Source organism: Amblyomma mixtum, chromosome 7, assembly GCF_055824585.1.
Source record: "Amblyomma mixtum isolate Tamu chromosome 7, ASM5582458v1, whole genome shotgun sequence".
NCBI lineage: Eukaryota > Metazoa > Arthropoda > Arachnida > Ixodida > Ixodidae > Amblyomma > Amblyomma mixtum.
The window spans coordinates 67,699,507-67,724,398 of NC_143018.1; the positions used below are offsets into that span (position 1 = coordinate 67,699,507).

Consider the following 24,892-nt stretch of genomic DNA (forward strand, 5'->3'; position numbering starts at 1 on the left):
GTTAGGCGATCACAACGCCTGCTCCTGTCGCGCGCAGACATATAGACTCTCATTGCTAAGCTATGCGCGATGGCTTGAAGCCCCGACGGTTTGAGCTAATGGTAGTTTTTATGTATTCGGCACTTCCGAACAGAACATAAGGAATTACTTTAGAGCCGAGACTTACGTGGCCATGCTGTCTGACGTCTTGTTAGTTCTTCTACAACGTTCCCCAGCGCTTCTTTTATAGACAGTGGATATTCCCTGTGAGCTAAACGATAGGGTTGTGATTGAACAGAGTGACGGCCGTAGACAAGCCTCTCTACTGAGAGTGAGAGCAGTCATGCTGCTGCACTCAGAAATGCAGTCCGCCTAGTTGAGTGTAAGAAAATGCCTGATGGCCTCCATTTGGGAAGTCTTTTAATTTGTGAGTAATAAAAATAAAACTTCAGTATACTTTTCAAGGACGGATACCGTACTTTCAAAGCCCAGATTTCTCTCAAGCTTCCCGCTAGCCGGATTTAGAAAAAGAAAGAAAAACATCTCATTGTCTTCTTTCTACCGCCTGTCCACTTGGCATCCGAGAAGCGGCGGGTGCCCCTTATTGGAGCCTAGGCCCTCAGCCGATGTTTTCGACTGTTTCTCATGACTTCGCGGTCAATCCCATTACATGCAGGCACCTACCAGATACCTGCGCTGTTACGCTAGATGATTAACCGCGATGTCATGGCAACCTGTCGACTCCACTGGCTGGAGGGCCCCTTTTCAGTAACCTTTAAGGGGCATGCACCACCGTGTTGTTCAGTTCACCCCTCTGTAAAATGGTCTTATCCAACTACAATTCAACATCATTAATTAAGTACGACACCTTCAACTCCTCACCTCGCCATAGTATTTTATAGGTTTCCCTTTGTCGACCTGCCCATCACTGCGACAGCCTTGCAGAAAGAGGCGGTAAGGAAGTGTAATCGCTGCTTCTGTATTCTTTTCTGCGCTGTGTTTCTGCAGCCTGAGTTTTCATAAAGTTCATGTGTCCGTTTCAAATGTCCATCACATGCATTCCTTCAATTTTTTTTCCAAATTCTGATCCTTTCTGGGACCACATTCCTACAGATTCTGCCTGCGAAATCAACGCATCCCCAGTCGCGACATGGCGTTCTTCAGAGCTTTTACGACCGGACTTTATATAGTTTCGGGTTCACTGCGGCATATCATCGCCTCTCCTTCCCGTGACAACGTGCGCAGTCGCACGATTGCGCGGCGCCATCGGACAGGCGCCTTTGTCTTCCTCACAACCGTCCTCTGCGGGATGTTAGCTCCGGCATGCGTGGTTCACGCAATGCCGTTCGAGGAATGAATGCGAGCAGTATTTCATCTCTGCGACCGCTACAGCGGTACGGACGTACACTCGACGCCAAGTCGGGGCTGCTGAAACTCAAGGGAGGGAGGGGCGGAGATGGAGCTTTGCGAAGGGAGGCAATCTGGAAGCGCAGGGGGGTAGGGCGGTAGACAAGGTGAACGCGCTCTAGAGGAATACACTAATATTATTTTGTGTAGGGTGTTGCGCTGTGTCTGCTCCGATAGCGGACTCAACGGGTAGCGAAGAACCAAGTCAGAAGTCGGGTTGCAGGCACTCGGGCATCGCGGTTGCCGCCGATGCAGAGACGGGTCGAGGAATAGCGAAACTCAACAGAGATTTATTTACAGAGCGATCAAGGATTTTTCAGTGCTAAACATGAGCACGGCGGCTCTTTTTAAAGTGGTCCCCTGTACTTAGGTCCCTGATTGGGGAATTTAGTTCAATTAAAAACGTACACTCACTGTCCTTCGGATCACGTGCCCAGTCTTCGGGAACCGCCCACCAGGACGTTCCCGAACCACTCTCGCCACTTCCGGCAAAAAAAAATAAAAAATGACGAGCTCGGAAGGAGTCCCAAGTGGTGGCGATGGTCTGACACCTGCGCTGGCTATGGAACGGAATGCCGAAGCTTCACTCGCGCATAGAGCTCTGCACAGGGCAAGAGAAGTCTCATCAAAACCGCGAGTATATAGGTGCCGTTGCTCGCTGTAAACAACCTCTGCCACATCAGCCGTGAGTCACACAGAGCACCGCTGACACACGCCTGTACCTTCCATGAAAAGATAGGAAACTTCTTTGTAGGAAAAAAGAAAGTATTTCTTGGGAGTGGTGTTACATGATGTAGCAGAAGTCCTATTGTTCAGTTCCTTTTATTTGACCTTAGATGCTATACGCAAGTGCAGTCTAGAGATCACTACCTTGCATCTATTTAATCCAGTGGCACATTTCAGGATGTTTGCATAGTCCAGGCAAGAACGAGTGGGAGTGTACGGATGCTAAAGCTGGCATGGGAACTACTAGCCCCTTGAAGTAGATTTTCCCGCAAGCAATGACAGTGTAGATGCAGTCTGCAGGCTCCGCACCCTTACATGAATGCCTGAATGCTTGCAGGCTTGATCAACGTTAATTTTGTGCTCCATCAGTCTATTTCTTCGACTACGCCGTGCGGATGCGTTGCGTTTTTATTTTAAACTTAACACTCGTTAGCTGTGCCGCTTACTTTTGCCGAGAGCCTAGAGTATATTACGCGGTGCCAAAAACACCCAATTTAATCAACCATTTTTCTTCGTTTGACTTGCGTTGACTTGCGTTGCGTTCTCAACTTGCGTTGAGAAGCGTTGACTTCTCAGCTGTGTAGGAAAAAATAAGGGGATTGCGTTGGCGGGGAAATGAGACGAGTTTGCATTTTTTAGCGTTTAGTGTCATTAGCCAGAGGTCACACCATTCATGGACGCGGTTGAGGTCATTTTGAAGAGCCACTTGATCAGAAATGTTAGTAACGGTACGATAAATTACACAGTCATGGCGAATATGCGAATTTTACACGATACTTGTGGCGCCAGATCGTTAATATATGTTATAAATAAAAGCGGGCCGAGCACATCTGCCGCATCAGCCGTGAATCACACGGAGCACCACCGACACACGATACCATGCCGCTGTGGCCCAAGTGGATGGCCGTGATGAAACTTCCCAGGCAGCGGACAGCCATCTGAACGCCGCGGTCTCGATGCACAGAGGAATTTGAAGCGTAAGAGCACCGCGAACCCTTTGTAACACCCGGAAGGAACTTTCGCAGGAAAGCGGACATCCATCTGAAAATCACTGTCTCGAAGCTCAGAATATTTCGAAAAGTAACAAGAGCGATATGGGCTGGACATCCTTCGAAGCACGGGTAATTAACTCAGAGTAAAATACTACATGAAGAACGCCTGAGTAAATTGGACGATAACAGGTGGGCAGCTAAGGTGTTTAAATACTTATACAGAAAGAGCGTTGACTCATAATTGCGGAAAAGAACTATGAAACTAAAAAGTACGTATGCCGGACTCGAGGACGGAGAAAGAAAGAGCATTAAACGACAGATAAAAAACACGGAAGGTAAACATCGGATTAATGCAATGGAAAAGAAGCATAGTGCAGAACTGTATAGATAATTGAAAAGGCAGATCAGGAAAGAATTTTTCTATGATAACTCAAGAGGCAGTGCCCTACTTTTTGCAGCTAGGTCAGGGTGTCTTAGAACGCGCAGCTACAAAAAGAAATTTACAGAAGTAGATGACACATGTGCAGTGTGTGGTAGATCTGTGGAAACAATTGAGCACCTCACACTCAAGTGTGATATGGTATCCATCCGGACGTCGATGCAGGCACAGTCACTCCTCCTGAGGCCCTAGGGTTTATAGATAACAATGGTCATGTAAATAAATCTGCGGTGGAAGTTAGCAAAAAGCGATTGGAAGATTGGTGGCTCAAAAGCAGAGAGGTGACGTGAGGTTAGAAGAGTAGGAAAACGTAATGAAAGCAAATGGCGAATTTTAATAACAACCTACAGCACAATTAAGCAAAAAAAAAGCCGAGTAGGGTGGCAACTACCACCACTCTGTTTCAAAGGGTACGCTCCTATCTTCCATCCACATCTATCGCTATCCTCGCCGCTCCCGCACAAAGATGCGTACTACTGCCAACATCGCTTCGCAGCGACCATTTCCTTACCTCCTAGAGAGATATTACTCCTCGCGCTGCGTCCCCTCTTTCCCCCATCATCACCAAATTCTCAATCGCGGTCCACTCTACCAGGCCGCTCTAAAATTAAACTGCGCCGACGTCAGAAACGCGGTGTCTCGTGGGACCACTTCATTTCCGAATATGAGCAGCTGCGCCCTCGCTTTGTAGGCGTTACCGAAAAAAAGTAACTAAATACGTTACTCGTTACGTTTAAAAAAAAAAAAAAGAACGCGTTACTGCCCTATGTTACCAACAAAAAAAAGGTAACGCGTTACCGTTACCGAAAAAAAGTATCGCACGTTACTTTGCAGTTACTCCACGGCCATAAATTTTAATGAGTGCGTCTTCGCTGTAAGAACTCAAGAAATCAATTTTATAAAGCTCATACTTCATATAATTCCAACTTCACAAAGAAAACATAGCTGAACTCAACAAATTTTCAGTAATTCTGGTGTGCTTCTGCTTACGAAATTACGCGGAAATTGTGTGGCAATAAATAAATGCTTAAATATATTTAAATATATATAAAGTTCTGAAAAAATATATTTCATAAACAATTTCTTTTTACTTGAACCTGCATAATTATCGCAGAAATGCGAGTGTTTACGTCAAGGTGTTCAAGGACAGCTTCGCTCGCTTAGGAACTCAATAACCAGAAACGTAGCCGCAGTTGCAGATAGAAGCAGCCGGTTGACTGCAATCCCCTTTTCTGTGCTTTACCATTGTACTCTTTCGACGGCTCTCTTGGGGCCATCTTGGAGTAAACTGGCGACATTCCTGAGTTTGCTCAGAAAAGGGAACTGCATCCACCATGAATGCGAGAGTGCCGCCTGGGAACGGGGGCTTTTGGTTGGAAAACAAGCTTACGCAGAAACTGACTTACAGATTTCTGCAAATGGTCCATTGGTGGCTCGGCACGCGTCCACTCTTTAGAGAGTTGTGTGTGTGAGTAGAGATGTAAATTTTCAAGAAATTTTGAATGGCATGAAAAAAAAACCGTTTTTTCAGGGTTTTTTTTTCTTGAAAAGTTGGAAATTTTGCAAAACGTGACAAGAACAGATTTATTTGCAACAGCACAACGATCAATATTAATGCTCCAAAGTTCAGTCGAATATGCAGTTATAGATGTCATATTGTGAAACGAACTTCTTGTTCTATTGCACCGAGAAGATAAATAATGATTTGCACTTCAGGCGAATATGGAGACATAAATATCATATTTGTGGAACGAACATCTTGTTCTATTACACCAAGAAAGGGAACATAAAAACTGATCTATAACTCACTTTATAACGGACTCAGAGTCACTGTAGCTGGATGCGGCACTACGCGCAGCAGCATGGATTCAAGCTGCGTCCACAGCTTGGTTCGACTGCACATACACAAGCTTTTGAACGCGTTCCCCTGAAAGCCTGTAGCGAATCCTTGTATGGACGTTTCCGAAACGGGACTGGTTTCATTCGCAGCTGTCGGATGATGGTGGTATCTGCAGCAGTCGGCAAGCCAGACAAGTTAGCGGCTGGTTGGCGCAAAGGTCTTGCCACCAGGTAGATGGGGCCACGTGCTTCGCTGAAGACCCCTGTCCTGGACCAAATTCCTGCAGATGTCCTGTACTTTGCTGCGTTGTAAATCAAGAAGCATTGTGAAATTTTCGATGTTTCTTTCCATTTTTCCTCGTCTGAAAAAAAGGAAAAAAAAACGTTTTTTTTTTTCCCCCAAAATTGCAGTGTTTTTTTCAGGCCTTCACATCTCTATGTGTGAGTGGTTTGGGGGTGAAGACAGGTGTGTGAATGCGTGTTCGCGGTTTTTTTTTTAGTTCAGTGCGTCGTCAAGGGCAGGTGTTTTTTGGCGTGCATGCGAGCCGCAACAAGAGTCGTCGAGAACACCTGCAGATTTTGTTTATTTGCAACATCATTTTCGGCGTTTTTTTTGAAAAAGAGGCGGAGGGAGACAATTGAAATAAAAAGTAACTAGATACGTGACACCTCACGTTACCGAAAAATGTTAACGTGACAGCTCACGGGTTCCGCGTACTCGGGCCCGCGGTTTACAAGTATGATAGCAAGGGCTAGTCTGCAGTCAGCGTTTCAGCCCCGCATTTTTGTTTCGGTACATCAGCAGCAGGAAACGATTTTCATTGAAGCAAATGGTAAACAGGTCCTGATGGAAGTGTTTTACAGCAGAGATACCTTTACAACCAACACAGCTACTGCTTCATGAACAGCGCAATCTGAGACTTACACAAAGTGGGACAAAGGAGAACGAACACAACGCTGTGTTCGTTCTTATTCTTCATCCCATTCTGCATGTGTTTCTAAGATTACACTGTTCACTTCGTGATGCATGCATTGAATGTTGCAAGAATGATATGCTCTAAATTTCTCGAAAAGTGCCAGTGGTCGCTGCTGAATAATAATGCTGTAATGCTTAGGTATTGCTCGGAATCATTGCTTACTAGTAGTGCTCTAGAAAAAAAAAGTAATCAGGGCAGAAATGCTCTCTGAAAACCGACGCAAACATTGATCACAAGCTTTTGTATACAAACCTTGATTAACCTTAATGTTAAAACCAGCTAGTAAGAACGAGGATAGCGAAGAAATAGAAGCGACAAGACAGCTACGGCGCGATCCAGTCCAATATTTTTCCATTCCGGGTCGCTTGAAACTTTCAGCATGGATTAGAGGCTGCCCCGATGCAAGTTTTAATTTCATTACACATTAATTCTGTAGCTTTGAATCTATAGGGATGTCTGCAAGTTGATCTTGCCTTCCACAGCACATTTCGAGCAGTACTTTAGAGAGATAATGCGATTTTTCGTGTGTTTATCGGCCATATTATGTGTTTATACTCGCATAGACATGCTATGTACTAACTTGTTGCCGTGACGACGTGCAATAAGGAGCTCACAACACATTAATACGCTAATCGCGCTCCGTGACTGAACTGACAAAAAAGGAGTCAAGGGGAAGGGGGGGGGGGGGGTAGACGCCGATATCATCTTTCGGAAGGTACCAGAGGAGGCCGCGTTACAGCGATACCGCCCATCAAAGCTGCGAATAGAGTTTTACGTGCTGAAGTTAAGAAGCAGTAGTTAAATATGAGAAGGCATTTGAGAAATCGCTGCTAAGCAAATTCATTTGGTTAGAACAGAAGGTTTGTTAGGACGCATACTATGTTAGTCTCCACTGCGATTCGCGCCAATCGGCTGGAGTCCGAAATGCATACGTGATGGCTTCATCACAACAGCTTATCCGTTTTTTCCTGTCACGTCAAACTGGAAGCGGTTGCTCTTGCTGTTGCGTCAAGAATTGCAGTGTAAAAGCGAATGCATAAAAGTACTATAAATTCTTGCGATTTAGTATAATGTTTTCGATAACTGAAACAGGACGATGAGCTTGATTTCAAGGTGGTGGCGCTTCTGTAGGATAACTAACTGAATCTGAGAAAGCGCCGGCACCGTCTGCCCTTTTTTAGAGCAAGAGCCATGCCCACTTGGAGACGTCCAATGGGCGAAGTCTTCCAGAGCAACGGTTCTGAGTTTCATTTATCGTTTAGTAGCGCAGCCTCATACGACGTTTTTCGTACACTGATTACAATGTCCGCTGACGCAATATGCGCGCATTCTGACGCTCTTCTCGAAAGTACGCTCCGTTCATGACAGCGCGTCCCTGCGGCAAGCAAGCGGACGCCAGAGACAGTGTTGTGTCGGGCGAAAAGGCCAAGTTGAAGGTAACAGCCGCGACCCGACGAGAAGACAGGCGGGCGAGGAGGCAAAGCAACACGCCGGCGGCCGTTGCACGGCGGAGGTTGTTGTCCTCCATACGGGCGCTCAGAAGTGGGTCAGGAACAGGCGCGCTTCCTCACTGCACCAAGAAAACAACCGTCGGCGCAGCGACAAACCCGAGCAACCAGGACCTGCGCGTGCGCGCGTCCACGGTCCCGCCCTTCTAGTTCCGTGCAGTGCGGACCTCAAAGGCCGAGTGCATGACGAGGCTCAAGAGCTCAAGTGTGCAGTCCGCTGTAAAATGTAGTCCCCCTACCGACAAATCTTTTATGTTGTTAAAAATTTTTGTTTCTTGACAAAACAACAAATTATGCAAAAAAATGATTGAAGGGACAGCAGCAAATACGCAGTGATTGAGGGAGGACTTCGACGGAGTCTCGCGATAGACCGGAAGCCATAGCGGAGGAGCAAAGCCTTATCCGAAACGTCCCCCACGCTCCCCGCCTAAAAAAACCGGCTCCGGCAGGTGCATCCTCGCGCACTGCACGCAACGATGGGCAGCCGCCGGCAGGAAAACCCACACTCTCTCTCTCTCACCCCGCCACTCCCTCTTCCCCTTGAAAACCCGCCACCTCCTCTCAGCCAAATTGGGCACGCAGGTTCTGCGACGTCACAAGTGACGTCACTCGTGACGCTTCTGCCTCGGCCTCCGCCGCCTCGTGGAGTAGCCCCTCGTGAGCTACCACCACGCGCCGAGATAGAACGAGAGCAGAAGACCTGTTCGCGGAGGAAGCAACGGTAACGGCGGGGCGCTCGGCAAAGCGTGGCGGGTCCAGCCAAAAAGAGACAAGACAAGAGGAGGAGCGCGCGCGCGGGGAGCAGGTCACGAATTCTTACGGGGTGCCGCGGGTTCGCTAGCTGCTGCCGGCTGCGGCGCAACGGTGCTGGCCTTCTGCGCCGCCGCGCTTCCAGAAACCGGTGGACGTCGGTGTGCTACGGGCCGTCATGGCAGCAGCCACTACGCCGTCTTGGATAACACTCATCGCCCTGGTCGCCTTCGCCGCAGCGGCACGGTTCTTCGCACAAGTGTCAGCAACGCAAGGTGAGAGACAACTCTGTTTTCCTTGGAACAATGACTCTAACGTGGTGCGGAACTGTCCGCTGGCACCCGGCGGACCGCCAAGCTCGTAACGCCGGGACTCGTCGACGGCCGACAGTTTCTGGCCATTGGCAAGTATCGAGGGCGCGTTACCTCTTAACACCGGCCGGCGGGCAGGTGCGTTGGGACACGAGCTTCCTTAAGTATGCATGGCTTGTCGATAGCGCGGTGCCTCGCAGCATTGTGTACACGGAGATGTGACACAGATTCCGTAAGCTCTCAGAGCTCTTCATCGGTCACGGCAGTAGTTTTGGCTCGGTTAGTTCATGCGAGCGTTCTCGTACGATTAGTGGATGACAGCAGAGGTAGCGTTGCTTTGCGCTAATGTTGCCTCTTTACCGATGACTGTTTCAATCAGCCCCAACTAGCAGTAAGAAATGAATATATTTTTAGCATTAATCGAATGCCTCGGGGACCAGAGATAGCTGGCCTTCCCGGCAATGGGTACTGCGTGGGAAAATGAAGGGAGATTGAAGTGACCCAAAAGTTTTAGTTGTTGCACTTTACGTCTCTTGCTGCACTCCAATGCGGCAGCGCAGCCGAGTAAACCGCGGAACTGCTGCTCAGTGCACCATTCGCCCACGTGGTTTCAGCACCTGCTGACAACTGTTCCCTTCGAGTCCTGGCGGGATTGGAGGCGATTCATTATAACCGGCTCCTGCAGGTTTGCACAGAACAGTTCAACAGCCTGTGACTTGCCTTAGCTAGTAAAACTGGGGAGAATTCATGGATGCGTGGGTTCTCGCACTTCAGTTACCAGAGCACAAGAAAGCGTGCCTGTAGAATGTGTCTACATGAGTGAAGAATTGTGTGTCACGTAGACGGCGTTTTTTTCCATGAAAACAGCGCCCAGGTGGGTGAGTGAGTACGAGGTTACCCCTTTTCCGAGTACTTGAAGCACCCCAAAACTGGTCTCGCCTTTGCGTCGCAACAATAATACAAGAACCAAATCATTCCAGGTGGTATTTGACAATGGGCCTATTTCCGGTCGTTCGCCACTGGACCCCCGGACTTTCGCGGCTCAAAAGGGACACGATCAGTGAAGCCATTATGTACTCCTTTTAGAATATATTCTTAGGCTTATTTGAGGAGGTACGGTTTCGTCCAGGTGTTCGTGACCACTCTGTGGACATCCTTGTCGCGCAGTGCAGTACGTCGTCTGCGCTACACCTCACCGAGGCACTTTTGGGAACCGGATCGAATGTTCTCGCTTGCACCTGGCGCGTGCGGGGACCGCGTGCGTTTTTTCGTGGGCAGAGGCGTTTTAGTCGGAAAAAGGAATGAGTAGCAGGTGCCTTTCAAAGGGGTTTTTCAGGATATGGCTACCACTGCTTCTCACGACACCGCTGTTAACCGTAGCCGCGGTGACATGTATGCGACAGAAGTCGTCTCCCGTCAACTTTTTTAGGGAAAGAGCAGGTTTCGAGAATGAAAGGCGTGACTCGTCTTCTACTCTCTTCCTCGACGTTTTTGCACGTTTCCCCGAAAAATGCACAGGTGTCCACTTCTGTCATTCATGTAAACGCGGATAGTGGTTAGTCTTGGGCCACGCTAGGCATGCCTGCGAGAACAGTGGCGAGGGGCATATGTGCTTACGCAGAATGTTACTGTATTAATGCCCATAAGTGGAAGCGCAAGAATATGAACTCAATTATAAGAGCTGCCCAGAGTTATGGCATGAATTGCTGTGAAAGAAAACGAATATGAAAGCGGACACCGTTTGGGGAGAACCAAAACGCTGGCGTAATTCAACCGTTTACTTCGACATGAGAACACACGGGGCTCATCACATGGTGATCGCCGCTGTCGGCACCACATCACTGTCGAGTCATGTCCGGCAGTAACGTAAACACTCGTCACATTCGGAAGTGTCTGCACGAACACAGCGACTTTGGCTGAACGAATCAGTGTTCTCTCTTGGCAGCGATGCGCGTGTTTGCACCCCAACGCTTCTGATAATATAATAGTGCATATTACAACGCTCCTTACTATTGTGCTTATTTCACGGAGGCACCAGCCACAGCCGCTCGCGATTTACCACTAGGCGATTAACTGCGCCGCCCTGAAAACCGGTCGACGCCGTTAGCTGGAGGACATCCTTTGAAAGGCATTCGTCGGTGCATAGTTATGTTGTGCTCATCTATAGATAAATCACTTGCACATATGTGAAATTTCTGAACACATTCATCGCATTGCGTCATGCCACAGATACTGGGCGAGCAAAATTTGTGACATGATAGCAACGCGTTTTATTAAATCGCAAGCCTCTAATTCGTATTTTTTATGGAAGAAACATTAGTTTTCCGAGGGGATAATAGTAGAGGCTATTTTACTATGGCTTAATTCCGAGCAAGGTTCTGTGTTTCGAGCTCTAAGCGTATTGCATGGAAGAAGAAACTGAAAAGAAGCAGTACAGTAAACACGAAAACCAAGAAAAATAGCGCTAGATGGCGATACTTTCCAGTTTGTTTCGAACAGTCGCAAATTTCAGGTGATGCTGTTCGAACTGCCGACACTCAGAAGGCAGCGAAACAGAAATCGATCAGTACACCACGGCTAACAGGTTTGGTTAATCGAACCCGCGTCTTCCACGTCCGCAGCTGAGCGCCGTAACCACTGAGGCACCGCGGCGGCTACCCATGACTAAAATGTGTGAAGACAGAAGCAATCGCTTACGAAGGTAGCTTTCCAAGCCTACTAACGCCAAATGGATTACAATTAAACTTACGGGAGTTCCATTTGTAGGGGAGTTATAAAATAGGGGGACCTTATCGAATAGGGAAACAGCGGGGCGCCATGACGCATGCTCAGAACAATAACGCCCCTTAGGTTATTGTCCTACGCATGCGCACTGGCGTCCGGCGTTAGTCGCGGATACGCCTCAAGAACGCGGCGGCTTTTCCCCGACAAAGGATCTTCCATCCAATGGCGCCGGGTGATTCTCATGCCTCTGCTAGCGTGAGAATGCTGGGAGCGGCACCACAATAGAGAGATGGGTCTATCCCTAAGTACATAGGAAACGAACCGCCCCCTTTCATCTACCACTCCCTGATTTGTCACACTAGCCAGGTCATGAGAATCAGTCGACTCCATTGGCTGGAGGGGGTCGTATGACGGGGAAAAGCCGCTGCGTTCTTAAGTTGTATTCGACTGTAGTACCCTATGCCCCAAATCGATGAGGTTCCCCTATTGTGTCAATCGCCCCTGCCCAGTCGGCGACGTGTACGTGGTTACGCAATGCCGTCAAAATCTACCATTTTCACACCGCTGCTTAGCGCATACGCGGCGATCCTCTCCCGAGCTCCGCAGGGTTAAATTCAAATGTAGAGCTAGAGCGCATACGCAGTTTATGTTGGTGACTGGTCGAACACGTGTCCCTCCGCACGCGCATTTGGTGCCTGGGTTTTAGTGGTTCGTCTACTTGGCTTTGTTTTCATTCAAATGACCAGTTTCTTGTGTAGGTGCGGAATTTTCGTGCACTCTCCAAAGACCGCAACATCTTGTGAACAATCCGCGTTTTTCACAGGGTGTGGCACTCTGTGTGGAGAGCGCAAATTCTTCCGCTACAAAGAAAACTGGCTGAACACGAGTGCACGTGGTCGATGCAGGCGCGATCCGCTTTCACGAGATACCAACTGAGCTTCTGAAGTGGCAGGTGCATGTTTATACTTGCTTGCCACCATCTCTTCGCTTTTAACCTGTCCCCGATTTAAACTACGCATGCGCGTTAGAAGCGGGTGGTTTGCTTTAGTGGAGCTCGGCAGAGGGCAAATATGGAGAGGTGTGTATGCGCGAAGCAGCCGAATGAAAATTGCGGTCTGCATCTAAGCTTCCGCTTTGCGCGAAAGGTTGAGACTAATGCGATTTCGTTTGATCTTTCAATTTGGATTTTCTTCGTGGAGTAACTTTTGTTTGCATGCTCACATTTAAATAACTGCCTTTGCACTGTTGTCTGTAACTCATGAGGAACCCCTAGAACAAAAGTCGATTTGGGTGCGTCAAACTAGATGATGACTGGATCCCAATGGCAGATTGTGGCTAAATTTGAACTGATTAAAATAAACTTTAATAAAACACGTTTTGGTCGCGAGTGGTTTTCGAATCCGTGGCGGCGTGAACTGCGAAGGCGTGCTAAGCACGCGCTAAGCCTGGCTGGCCACTACATTTGAACGCTACGCCATCGCTGCTTTTTTCTTTGTTTACTGTTCAGTGTAAAAAAACGAAAGATTACAGTAGCAGCAGGGCAGTCAAATATCCCACGTGCTAAACTGCCAGTCAATCCTGTTGATCTTTGATGCCGTCGTCTTTGCCAGCTACAACCCGTGAGCAACGGATCCAAACACCGAAACCGTAGGACAACCGCACTGCTAGCGCTATTAATTTTTATTTGTCCTAAACGCATTAGATAATCAGTCATTTTGTTTTTTTATCTTCTAATCAATTATCTTGTAGCCATCAAATAATTGCACTATTCCTTTCATTTTGATTAACGCCACAAATTAAAAAAAATGTAAAAGAGACAATCCCCCATGCTTTCCTTGGTTTTGGTGCTTGTTGGCTTCCTTTAATTTTATGTCATAACGAGCACCTCATTTTTCCCTAGCTTTGTCTGCTCAAGGTTAAAACAAGGTCACTTGAGACGTCGTAATCAGACCAACGCGATGTTTGTTGAGTGTGCTTCTGTTCTACACTCTAAACATTGTCTCGCGCCTTGTTCTTTTTAGTGCATAACGATAGGTTGAAAAAAAAATAGAAAACAGAAACGAAAGAAGGGAAGGTTGCTACCAGGAGTTCTGACCTAAAAACAGACATCGTTGCAAACTGTTCGCGAAAAGCGGGAAACTTTTATGCCCTTCTTACCTCTTATGTTTGTGCGCTTACGTTGCTGGTACGGGGCGGGAAATTTTGTGTCCCGTTTCTGACTTCGGAAAGTGCCAGCACCATGTTACACTCTTAAAAAACAAGGGGACAAGGAGGGAGCTTCATTACTTTTCGCGAAGCAACATTGTTACGAAATGCAATTTCGTGACGAATAATTTAGATAACGCGCACGCTAGAACCTTGTTCGCCGCTTCTTCAGAGTGGGAAAACGCAAAGGCTTTGTTCTCCTGGGGCACTCAGCATAGTCGGCGTCTCGCTGGACTCTCAAGAAAGACTGCATTGGAAAAGCAATCATGTGGTCTAGGAATAGAAAAAGCCGTTTCGTGGGTGTTTCAATTCTCCAAGCTCATTGATCATTCACCATTGGCAAAACTACCACTTCAAGCAACCTCACATAGACTAACGCCTGAGCACGCTGGGAGGAAACAGGGTGAAGATCGAAAAGATTACGTCACTTCTGAGTCTCCACCACCGTGACAAAGTGGCTGAAATTGCTAGCTGTTTCTGCCGCACTACCCTACACTAACAGCACCCTACACTACCCTAGACTAACAGCACCCCCTGCTACCGAGATTATGTCATCCTTATGGCCCTTTTCAAGACGACACGCCGCGGCGGCTTGGCAGCTTTTGCGCTTAGTAGACACGTGTACTGTGCAGTTTCAACGCAAGACATAGAACCACGCAAATGGTCTAAATTAATTCGGAATGCTCCACTATAAAGCGTCCTTGATAGTCCATGTTCCACTTTGTAACGTTAAACCCCACATACCGTTACCAATATCAACTAACAAGACGTTTCCAAAGCTGGAATGCTTCCGAATGTCTCGTTCACAGACTCCATTAGATGTTTTAATTCCGCACGCGTAAGGGGGAAGCACGAGGAGGAAAGCTTTTGTAGCGACACTCGCGGCCGACAGTGACAACATGCCGAAGAGGACGAAGTTGCTGGCACGCGCTACGGTGAACGCTTGGGGCCTTGTGGCCTGGGCCGGACGCTGCCGCCGCTGCTCTGCCGCTGTCATCTCTCCTGTAGCCTTCAAACAAACGTGGCCGCGGTCGCCTCCTGGGCGACCTCCACACTTTCATTAGCGTTACCTCGCCAGTTCGTGATTTGCTGAAGTTTCCTTGCCAGCTTTTAATGCAGAAATTACTTCCAGCTTTCCATGTTTCTGTTGAAACTACAGAAATTTTAGCCGCTTTCAGCCTCCGCCCATATCGTGGTAATCAATATAACGTCGTGCCGCTCTTGAAGGCACCTGACGACGGCCTCCACCTTCATGCAGCCGTGAAGTTTGAGAATCAATGGACAACTTACAGAATTGCGGGAAAGTCGGCATACAAGAAAATTTTTGCAACCGAAAACCCTTGTTCACAGACCGCTTTTTCACTCGCTGCCTTGCGGACAGATGGGTTAGCGCGTGAGGAGGCCAGTCAGTCGCCCTCTATTGTATATTTTTAAAAAAAAGGAAGGAAGGAAGGGGGAGGGGTATTTCTCTTAATCCCCTTCTCTTTCCTTTTCCTTCCAGCTTCGAGTGAACATGAATCCCAGACATTTACGACCAGCTTTTGAGATCTAGTGTAAAGGGCAGGTGTCAAAAGTGTACAGTAGTGCATTCTCCTGATGACATCTGTCTCGACCTGCACCTCGCGTTCGCACCCCTGCTATGAACATAAAATTGTAGAGAGCAAGTAGTTATTTTGGATAAGCTAGACCACTCCTTGAGGGGATGCACCCATCGGCGTTTACATGAACTCGACAGGGCCGGGTCAAGCCGTGCTGTCGGGTAGAAAACCGGTATTTGGTTCATGTAAACACCGCCGAGTCGGATCGGGGAGTCGATGGGACTCGACCCCTGAACTCCTCCATGGGCGGCCGCAAATTAACCTTATTCTCTTTCGTTCTTGGGGAAAGCATTTTCTGCCGGGAGAACACAAGTGGGATCCGGTTTACTACTCGTGCGGTCGCGCCTCGCAGGGCGTGCCATGAGAGTTGATTCACATGTATCGAGTTCATGTAAACAAACAGTCGTCGAGTTGGGCTGACCATGCTCAGCTCGTTCTCCTGACTCGACCCCCCCCGCTGTCGTGTCCATGTAAACGATTGTGTTCTTTCAACAGCTTCCCCCCCCTCATACATGACGGAAGCCAACACTCAGTGAAACCAAGGAGCATAGGGGTTGTTTTTCTCTTTCATTTTGTGGTGTTCTGCAATGAGAGCTTAATAGGGTAATTATTTTAACGATAAGGGATTATACAGCAGACGAAAAAACAGCCACATGCTGCCGGTGGGATCCGAACCCACGAGCTCAGAATTTCGTGTCCTGTGCCCTCTTTTTATTTCCCTCTGTTTCCTGAGTCCCTCTTTTCCTTTTCCTCTTATGCTCCCCCTCATACAGATAGAAAGGAAGCTCTCCCCTTCATTTTTGAACAATAATGCGAGAATACCGTCTTTGAACGGTGGTTTTCGTTTGGAAAGTATGCCCTTTATTAAACAGAGCTTCAAATATTTTGCAAGTTGTCAGTTTCCCTCTGGTTACTGATAAGGAATGCGGCAAAGTGAGAGATTGATAGAGGATCTGAAACGTCGGTCAAGAGTTGGTGAGAAGAAGTTGGGGCGAAGATGGGGCGGAAAGAAAAAGGCTGTAAGAGTAATGCATCCGCCTGATGCTCCTAAGGTGTTCACAAAGGCATGACTTCCAGCTTCGACCAGCAAAGTGTAACGGATCAGAATACACTGCGGCGCGGATCCACGTGTTCCTGGCGCTGCTGGAGAGGGTGATGAACAGTGATGTTCGTACAGTATGTGTGCACATATAACAGAATGAGTGGTATCTGTCAAAAGTAAAAAAAAAAAAAACTCAAATGTTTCCCTCTTCAGCCATACGGAGTCATTCGTCGTTCGTTCCAATTCTTTTGAAGGCGGAACTCTCGTCTGCGCCCCGCTACAGAGTTCTAGAAGGCTTCTTGAACACTGTAGCCCCGCTGCAAGTTAAGCCCATTTGACATGCAAGAGAAAACGCTAGCAAATCCTGCTGCTGCGGCGCAAAAACCTGTTTAGAGTCGTCACGGCGGTGAGCGGCAAGGTTCCAACAAGATGGAAATTTTCGCTGCGACGCGCAGCTCAGTCGCTTGCGTGTGAACCAGCCTTTAGGACTCCTACGCGTGGTACTAGGCGGTTGACAAGCAAAACGGCTTGGGCTTTTCAGTTTGGACTAGGAATGCGGCTTTTGGCTGGTGGGTTCTGGGATGATTCCCATTGCCAGCACCATCTTGCATTCCTTTGAAGAAAGCTGGTCTACTGACCAGTTTGATCATTGGCACCTTGCATTTCAGAATACAGCGTGCCTACGACGCGCAGGAAGATATCAGTTGCATCGCGTCTCGCCCACACAAGCGAGCGAGACAATCCTATTGTCCAGCAAATTCGATAATGACCCCTTCCCAAGGCGTGGCAAGGAGTACTTCTGACAGTGCTCTTCGACACACCTATTAGAGAAGTGGGGTGAGCTGCTCCCTCCCCACCTCCCTTTGTGCACCGTATTTAGTGCTATTCCTCTGTTGGAGTTTTCAGTCTCAAACCTCGCAAAAATATGGCGGCCGAAGGGTTACAAGGTCAGCCTCCCGGCCGCCCAGCCATGGCTAGGTCCTTGTCTCCATGCCGTGGGCCGTGAGCTACCTTAGCACTAGGATCTCAACCCCACACTCTCCAGATTCCCCCTTCACCCCTCTGCACCCGTAGCCGATCAATGAACAACCCACTCTCGACGGCACTGGGACAAAGGTCTAGCCTTCCCCTTTCCTGCCGTGTCTTGGCGGTAAGCCCCAGAAAATTGAGCGAGAGTTGACCCCGGTCCCACGGGCAGTCTGAATGCCCATTCAGCCAAAGGGCATCGAACTCAGCGGTGATCAACAGGTGTCAAGCGGCGGCTTTCATTGAGCATTGAATTCGATGGGGACCGAGTCGATGGAGGATCGCGAATGCCCATGGGAATCTCAAGTGCCTTTGAGGGCAGCCTGGCAGTTGTTACAACGTTGGAAAAAAAAAAAACAGTAGAGAAAGTCCAAATTACAAAACAATGTTTTTGATTTAAATAGAAATTTTTAACGCTGTTAACCAGCTCCTAAACAAATATTCATTCTGTATTCAACATGACGATTCCGCACACTGTGCAACAGCCAGGGGTAAACGAACCCACTTTCCCCTCTGGCGGCGTGCCGCCGCATTCGCCCGTTTTCGCCTCTTAGCGCGCTTTGCGACAACCGAGACCAAGAAGTACCCTACATTGTGCTGACGATAGTAACCACCAACGCGGCAAAGACAACAGCTACCCTGTGACAGCTTCGCCGGCAGAAAGCGAATGCCTTATGAAATGAAATGCGCATCGATCGTTGCCCATCGTCGACCCGCCATCGCTGTCTACGGATTGTGACAAACTTTTAAGTATTTGAAAAGCTTTTTCCTAACAAACTTTCTGTTAATAATGGCTCTCATTTCAATTAATCGCCCCGTTTCGTTGCCTCTTCATTTCGAGTTTTTACTCTGTGCTATTCAACCCTAACGCCATCTGCCGGACAGCATACTCACTACTCAACTGACCGTGTAGTGGAGGTGCTGGCTTCGTAAGACACAACAGATGTGCATGAGCCAAATTTGTGCCGCGCTGTCCACCATCGAGAAGCCGTTCGTCGTAGAACACGTGCGCTGTGAACACCTCAGCCATTTTGCAAACGCTGGCGAGGAGGCTACGCACACGAGCTGGACGTTACTGAAAAAGGGCCCATGGCCGCATTCTTTGGTATTTTTTTTATGGTTTTATAGGGTTTACCATCTGAAAGCGACTCAAGCTTTGAGGGACGCTGTAGCGGAGGTCTCCGGATAAATTCGACCACTTGGGGTTCTTTGACGTACACTGATATCGCACAGTACACGGTCATCTAGCATTTCGTCTCCATCGAAATTCGACCGCTGCGGTCGGGATCGAACCCGCTTCTTTCCGGTAAGCAGCCGAGCACCATCACCACTGTTCTGTTTATATTTTTAATATAAACAGAACAAGTGCAGTTTATCGGTTTATTTGGGTTTAACGTCCCAAAGCAACTCAGGGTATGAGGGACGCCGTAGTGAAGGGCTCCGGAAATTTCGACCACCTGGGGTTCTTTAACGTGCACTGGCATCGCACAGTACACGGGCCTCTAGAATTTCACCCTCATCGAAATTCAGCCGCCGCGGCCGGGATCGAATTCGCGTCTTTCGGGTCAGCAGCCGAGCGCCGTAACCACTGAGCCACCGCGACGGGGCTCAGTGCACACAAGTGGACTGATGTGCCATTTCTGAACGCCGACTAACATGGCGTGACTGTCGGTTATCGCTGACTAACAAGAACGTTCCGACCAGCGCTCCGTGGGACACCTTCTTCAGCGCAGTTCCCACGAAAGCATTCGCGTGCCCCAGCCGCGGTCGTCGTGGCCGCGCCTCGACCACGTTCCGGCGAGCGATTATAAATCAATGCATTCCGCTCGCATTCCTAGCTGCCGACGAAGCGGCGCGACCTTGCCCTTCGTAGACCCGACACGAAAGAAGGTCACCACAACGCCTATTTACTTCCGAGCCTTGCTTACCGATGACAGCGCGCACCCATCCCCTCACGAGCGACACAGCGCCGTGGAACCGACCCAGAAGAGGAACCATACGGCGACGAACGGATGTACACGCCTCCGATTCGGAAACATCCCAGAAACGCGGCGTCTCCATTACATGATCTTGCGAATACAGCGTGGTGGTGTCTTCGGCGGCTCGCCCCTGCGGTGCTTGCAGGGCGCGAACGCCATTGACCCTGATACTGACACACGCTTCTCGCTCGCACACACGCACGCGCATACAAGCGTAGCACTATACGGTATCTGTGTGCGGGACGCGCCGACCCGCGCAAGTTATACGACGACGTGTCTTCGGGCGGGTGTGAGAACATTTGGTTTGCACGGCGGACCAAGAGCAAACAATGGCTTTGGCGCGACGTCGGGGTCCCGAAACGGTGTCATCGGGCAGCAACAACGGCTCGTGATGTCAGTTCACGGTACAAGGCCCATTGAGTCCGCCGCCGCACGTGCAAGCAGGAGGAAGGAAAGCGTGGGAGGCGGGGGTAGCAGACACCATTACGTCAGCTCAGAGACAGCGTTGCGCGGTCTACTAACACCACCGCATAGGCGTGTGGCGTATTCCTTCGGGCGATGTCAGGTTTGATACAAGGTCCCGGAGCTCCGGTGCCGATGGAGAGATGTGGGTGAGGGGACGCGGAGAGCGTTAGCGGAAACCTTACCTCGACTCGGAACTGAACTCCGCGGTTAGGTCGCGGTGGCATGTTTTCTTTACATCTACAAAGCGATAGGACTTTTCTCAGGGTTAAACATGGTTGGAATCGGTTGAATATCTTGTGACTGGAAATCTCCGTTACTTCTTAGCCGCTGGAAAATGTTAATTATCTGGGTGGAATGGTGGGAACGGATGCTTTGGAGTCGATCCCCTGAGCCGTCATGTATTGCTGACGGTCCTGCCCTTCGATCGGGCAGCGCTATTGTGTAGGGTAGAAGAGGGGGGGGAGGGGGGGGGGCAGTTTGAACGGTGTTTTTATATTTTTTTCGGCCATGCATTCACGCTTGCTAGTCGTTTAAAACGGACTCGTATTCGAGCATGTTTGCCTGAGCATTACCGCTGTCGGTTTTGAACGCAGGTAGTCTGCTCATCTTTAATCGTGCAAATAACTCTAGTGCCTCACTTCTGCCCGCAAACCCTGCTGGGAGTAACGAGGGGTAAAATAATGTTGCTCTCATACTGAGAAAAGCAGCGCTGGCAGGTAACGATAAAAAAAAGGTGGCGACTGATAATAATGATTATTGCTTTGTTTAATCTTTGGATAATCCTGTGCATGCGTGCCTCTGTTTGGTTTGCTTGTCAACTTTCTGCCACAGTATAAAAGGTGCAGTTAGGTTGTCTTCGGAGAAAAGTTGTTAGTTCAGCACTTGTCCTTGTACACCATCCGCCCGGTCGCACTTATCTTATCATCCGGTTGTCTGTTGTTACAATGCCGAGAGCTGTCTATTCCCTTTCCACCTGCCACTCCCTGTATTGTTACTGGTTCTCGGTTCTGGTCGGCTGACTCTCATGAACCAGCTGATGCCATTGGCTGGGAGGGGGATCGTTTGACGGGAAAAGCCGCTTTTGTTGTTTTGTATCCAGCCATCAAACGGGAGAGTTCACTGCTCGAGGAATTAATAATTTAGGCGGACAGATGAAGCTGCGTATACTGGAAACACCAAGAACAGGTCAAAGCAAAAAAGCAAATTATAAAATGCAAACTGACAATATTGAGGTAAAGTCGCCTGAATTGCAGTGGCCGACAGGAGCGAAAACGCAGCAAGGACAAAGATACTTCATTAACACTTCTTTTTGGGCAAGTTGGTTCATATTTGAAAACTTTAAAAGGGCGCAAACACACACGACCACAAAGTACAAGAGACGAGACACAAGCGCCGTACAGATGAGTCAGGTAGTTCATGGGTAAAATTTAGCCCAAGTCCATATTTTTTGAAAGCTATTAAAACTTCACCTACTGTAGAGGGGTAGGTGAAGGTAGTCTGTTTTCTTAAAAGCACTAAAAAGTCATCAACATATCTAAAAATCTTTAAAATCCTTCCCCCATTAAAATACTTATCTAAAACTTTGTCGACCTTAGCTAAAAAAATGTCACAAAGGATGGGAGCCACGCAGGACCCAATACAAATGCCACCGCGCTGCAAATAAGGCAGGTTGTCAAAAACAATAAAAGTTGACCTCAAGTAAAACTGCAAAAGATCAGTAAAACTCTCCACAGTCAAACCTGTTGCATTCTGGAAACACACGTCGCCGTTGGCTTCAATACAGTCTTTTACAGCCAGCATTAGCTCGCCTTGAGGCACGGAATAGAACAAATCTTCTACATCTACAGAGAAACCAAATCCAATATCGTCTGTGTTCTCAAGGAAAAGAGCCACATCTGCAGACTTTTTAATAAGGAAGGGGTCATCTAAAACAAGCATGTGTTTGTGTCTCGTCTCTTGTACTTTGTGGTCGTGTGTGTTTGCGCCCTTTTAAAGTTTTCAAGGACAAAGATGCCTGCGAAAACCCTCCCTGAAGTGAAGTGGCTTCAATGGACGAACACGTAGTGGCTTCCTGGTTGCACAAAGACGTCCTGCTTTATGCCTTGTCATGCCCATAAGGCACTTTTTTTTTCTATTTTCATATAATATGAATTATATAATTCTTGTATGATTCTTGTACCCGTGATGGTTCAACTGCCATCTCCTCTTTGGTCAATGCAGGAGAAAGAAAATACTGAAACGGGGGGAAAAAAAACAGCTTCTATAAAAAAAAATTGTAAAAAGACAGAGTAGCGCCCTCTCTCAGCAGCGCTCGTGTTGCGATCGAAGGGGAACAAGTGTGCCACTTTCCTGCTTCTCAATGCGTCTCAGGCTGTTTAGTTTTCGCGTTAATGTTTTAAACCGAAAGCCTTTAACGGCTCATTCTGTCGTCCGTTAACAAAGCGTGTCACACGCGTTTTACTCAGGAACTAAAAAAATAGAAGAACACCGATGGTTGCTTCAGACAGAAGATAAAAATGAATCTAGAAGCCAAGTTTGATGACAGTAGGTTAATTATTTAATTATAGGCAAAAATCTCGGAATTGCGTCGAAATAGCGCGGACGTCGATAGAACCACGGGAACGGTGTGACGTCACATCCACCGGCAGTCGTCACGGCCTAATAAAAATTGCCACAGGATGGTCAGAAAAACGTCGGGCTTGTGTGAAATTAGATGGAGAAATGTGTAAATAAGCGTAATGAACACTTAAGATCCCCGAAAGATGTACAATTGGGGTATCGCTGTAGCTACGGGAACGGTGTGACGTCACATCCACGGGAAGTAGTCACGGCGGCATAGTGTCCTCGGCTGGCGCCTCTCAACACTTCAGTTGCCAGTGTCCACACAATTTTTATGTAGGCGGATGCTGAAACCTTCACCAGCGAAAGCAATGGCGATTGGGCGGTTGCAGACGTGTCGTACGGAAGCAAAACATAAATCTCACCCCCTCTCCGCCTCCGACAGTACTTAGATATTGTGAATATAGAGTAGCATCCATGTCAGTTTGAACACCCGAAGCTATTACAGAATAGTGAGGTACACTTCGTAGAGGAAAGTTTTACGAGAACCGTGACCGCCGCTTCATCCGAAAAAAAAAAAAACACAGTGGCGCCATCTAGTGACAAAATACAAAAGTACATCTTCGGTGATGAGAAGAGTGCGTTGTTTTTAATCGAAGGGCGTACTGGAGTGAGCGTAAAATGAGGAACTATCCTGGAAAGAAAACAACACTGCATTTAAAACAAATAAGTGATATTTTACAGAGACGTCGCGTGGTGCACTACACTACTAATGACATTGTTTCATCGCAACACGACACTTTATGCGATTTTCAACACCGAAATAAAATTATGAATACTTGCTTTCTTTTTCAAAATTGCCGTGCTCAATTCTCAGAATACGAGGCACGGCCTTTTGCTTCCACCATAAACTTGCGACACGTTTTGGTCAGTGGTCGGACCTTTTAACGACTGAGAATAACACGCACGTTTCACTCGGAAGGCGCGAAGCTGAACCTCGATTCACACGACTGTCCGTTCGTCCGCGGCCCGCGCATTACGTGTTCATGCGTCACCGCATTGAGAGGCGCGCTGTCGGGCCGTGGACTGGTCAACCTAGGAAGCACAAGTACCTCTCCCCACGCTGGAATTAGCGGCGGCCCGCCAAGATGCATGCACTAGATCTGGAAACTGGGCTATTGAGGAATGGGACAAAGGACCGCACCCACTCTGCAGGACTTCCTCTGCAATTTTTATTTCATTCAAACGCACAGTCATGGGTCGCAGGAAAAAACCAGTTCGACAAGCGTAGCCGAACACTTTAAAGTAATCTGGCAACTGTGGTGCACCCAGCGCGTCGTATTCTCTTTTGGTCCGTCGCATCCGCTTTACGCCATGGGATCGCAGGCCAGTTTTTAGTGGCGTATGAACACGTGATGCGCGGGCGAACGGACCGTCGTGTGAATTGGCCTTTAAGAGTGCGCATTCGGCCCGTAAGCTGGGTTGAGCTGAGAGAGTCCGGGACACCCCGCGACGTTTGATGAAACCAGCGTGTCCGCGTGCGTGTTCGAGAGCAGCAGATAATGAATACGGTTGATAATGTCATTACTATTAGCTGCCATTATTTTGCTACGCGCGGGGAAGCACAATCCAGAAAAGTACTTTGTAAAGTTTTATTCGCTTTTCCAGCAGAAAGAGGGTAGCAGGAAGGAAAAACTGCAGAGAAAGTTTACGACATTGAAATCAGTGCGAAAGCGCAGATTTCTGCTACTTAGACACTTATACATTTATATACTTATACACTTTGGAACTACACTCCCCTTCAACGTGACACTGGTGCTTCGGTCTTCTAGTTTTGGCTCCATTGTCATACAAATCTCTACAAATCTACTTGAATATTTACTAAATGACGGCATTACTGGCATATTTCGTGTTGCTACCAATGGTCTAGAATACAATACGTGACAATATCACCACTTCAGGAAAAAGAAAAATTGTGCTTACTACCCAACACTTAAATAGGGCGAAAAAGTTCTGCTTACCATGCAATGCTATATAAGGCGATTAGGAACAACAATACTTGCTGCCCTTATCGCTCTGTGGAAGAAAACGTGAAAGTCATTAATTGCTAGTGGTATTCCCGAAAACAATTAGAAACTCATATACTTCCACGCACTACAGCCTATGCACGGGACAAGGACGAATATTAAAGCAGGGTAAACTCGGTAAAAATAGATAAATAACGGCAATTCCCCCCTCCCCCTTCTATTTCTCCCATTTCCCTTCCCAGTGTAACCGTTTCCCTATAGATATTTCCGTGCCTCTGTTCAGGTCGTGAATCGCCTTAAGAGTGGCCTTTGTTCGGCAACGCTCGCAAGAACACACAC

At 48.1% G+C, this 24,892-nt stretch overlaps 1 protein-coding gene across 1 annotated transcript in view; it reads left to right on the top strand.

Annotated features, from left to right (window-relative positions):
* The first annotated feature begins 8,677 nt into the window (after positions 1 to 8,677).
* The window catches only part of LOC149336377 (uncharacterized), a 65,704-nt gene continuing 49,489 nt past the window's right edge, over positions 8,678 to 24,892 (top strand). The window contains exon 1 of the mRNA XM_089554706.1: positions 8,678 to 8,892. Within this exon, the coding sequence (XP_089410832.1) occupies positions 8,796 to 8,892 (97 nt within the window). The 5' untranslated portion in view covers positions 8,678 to 8,795. The remainder of the gene's footprint in view (positions 8,893 to 24,892) is intronic.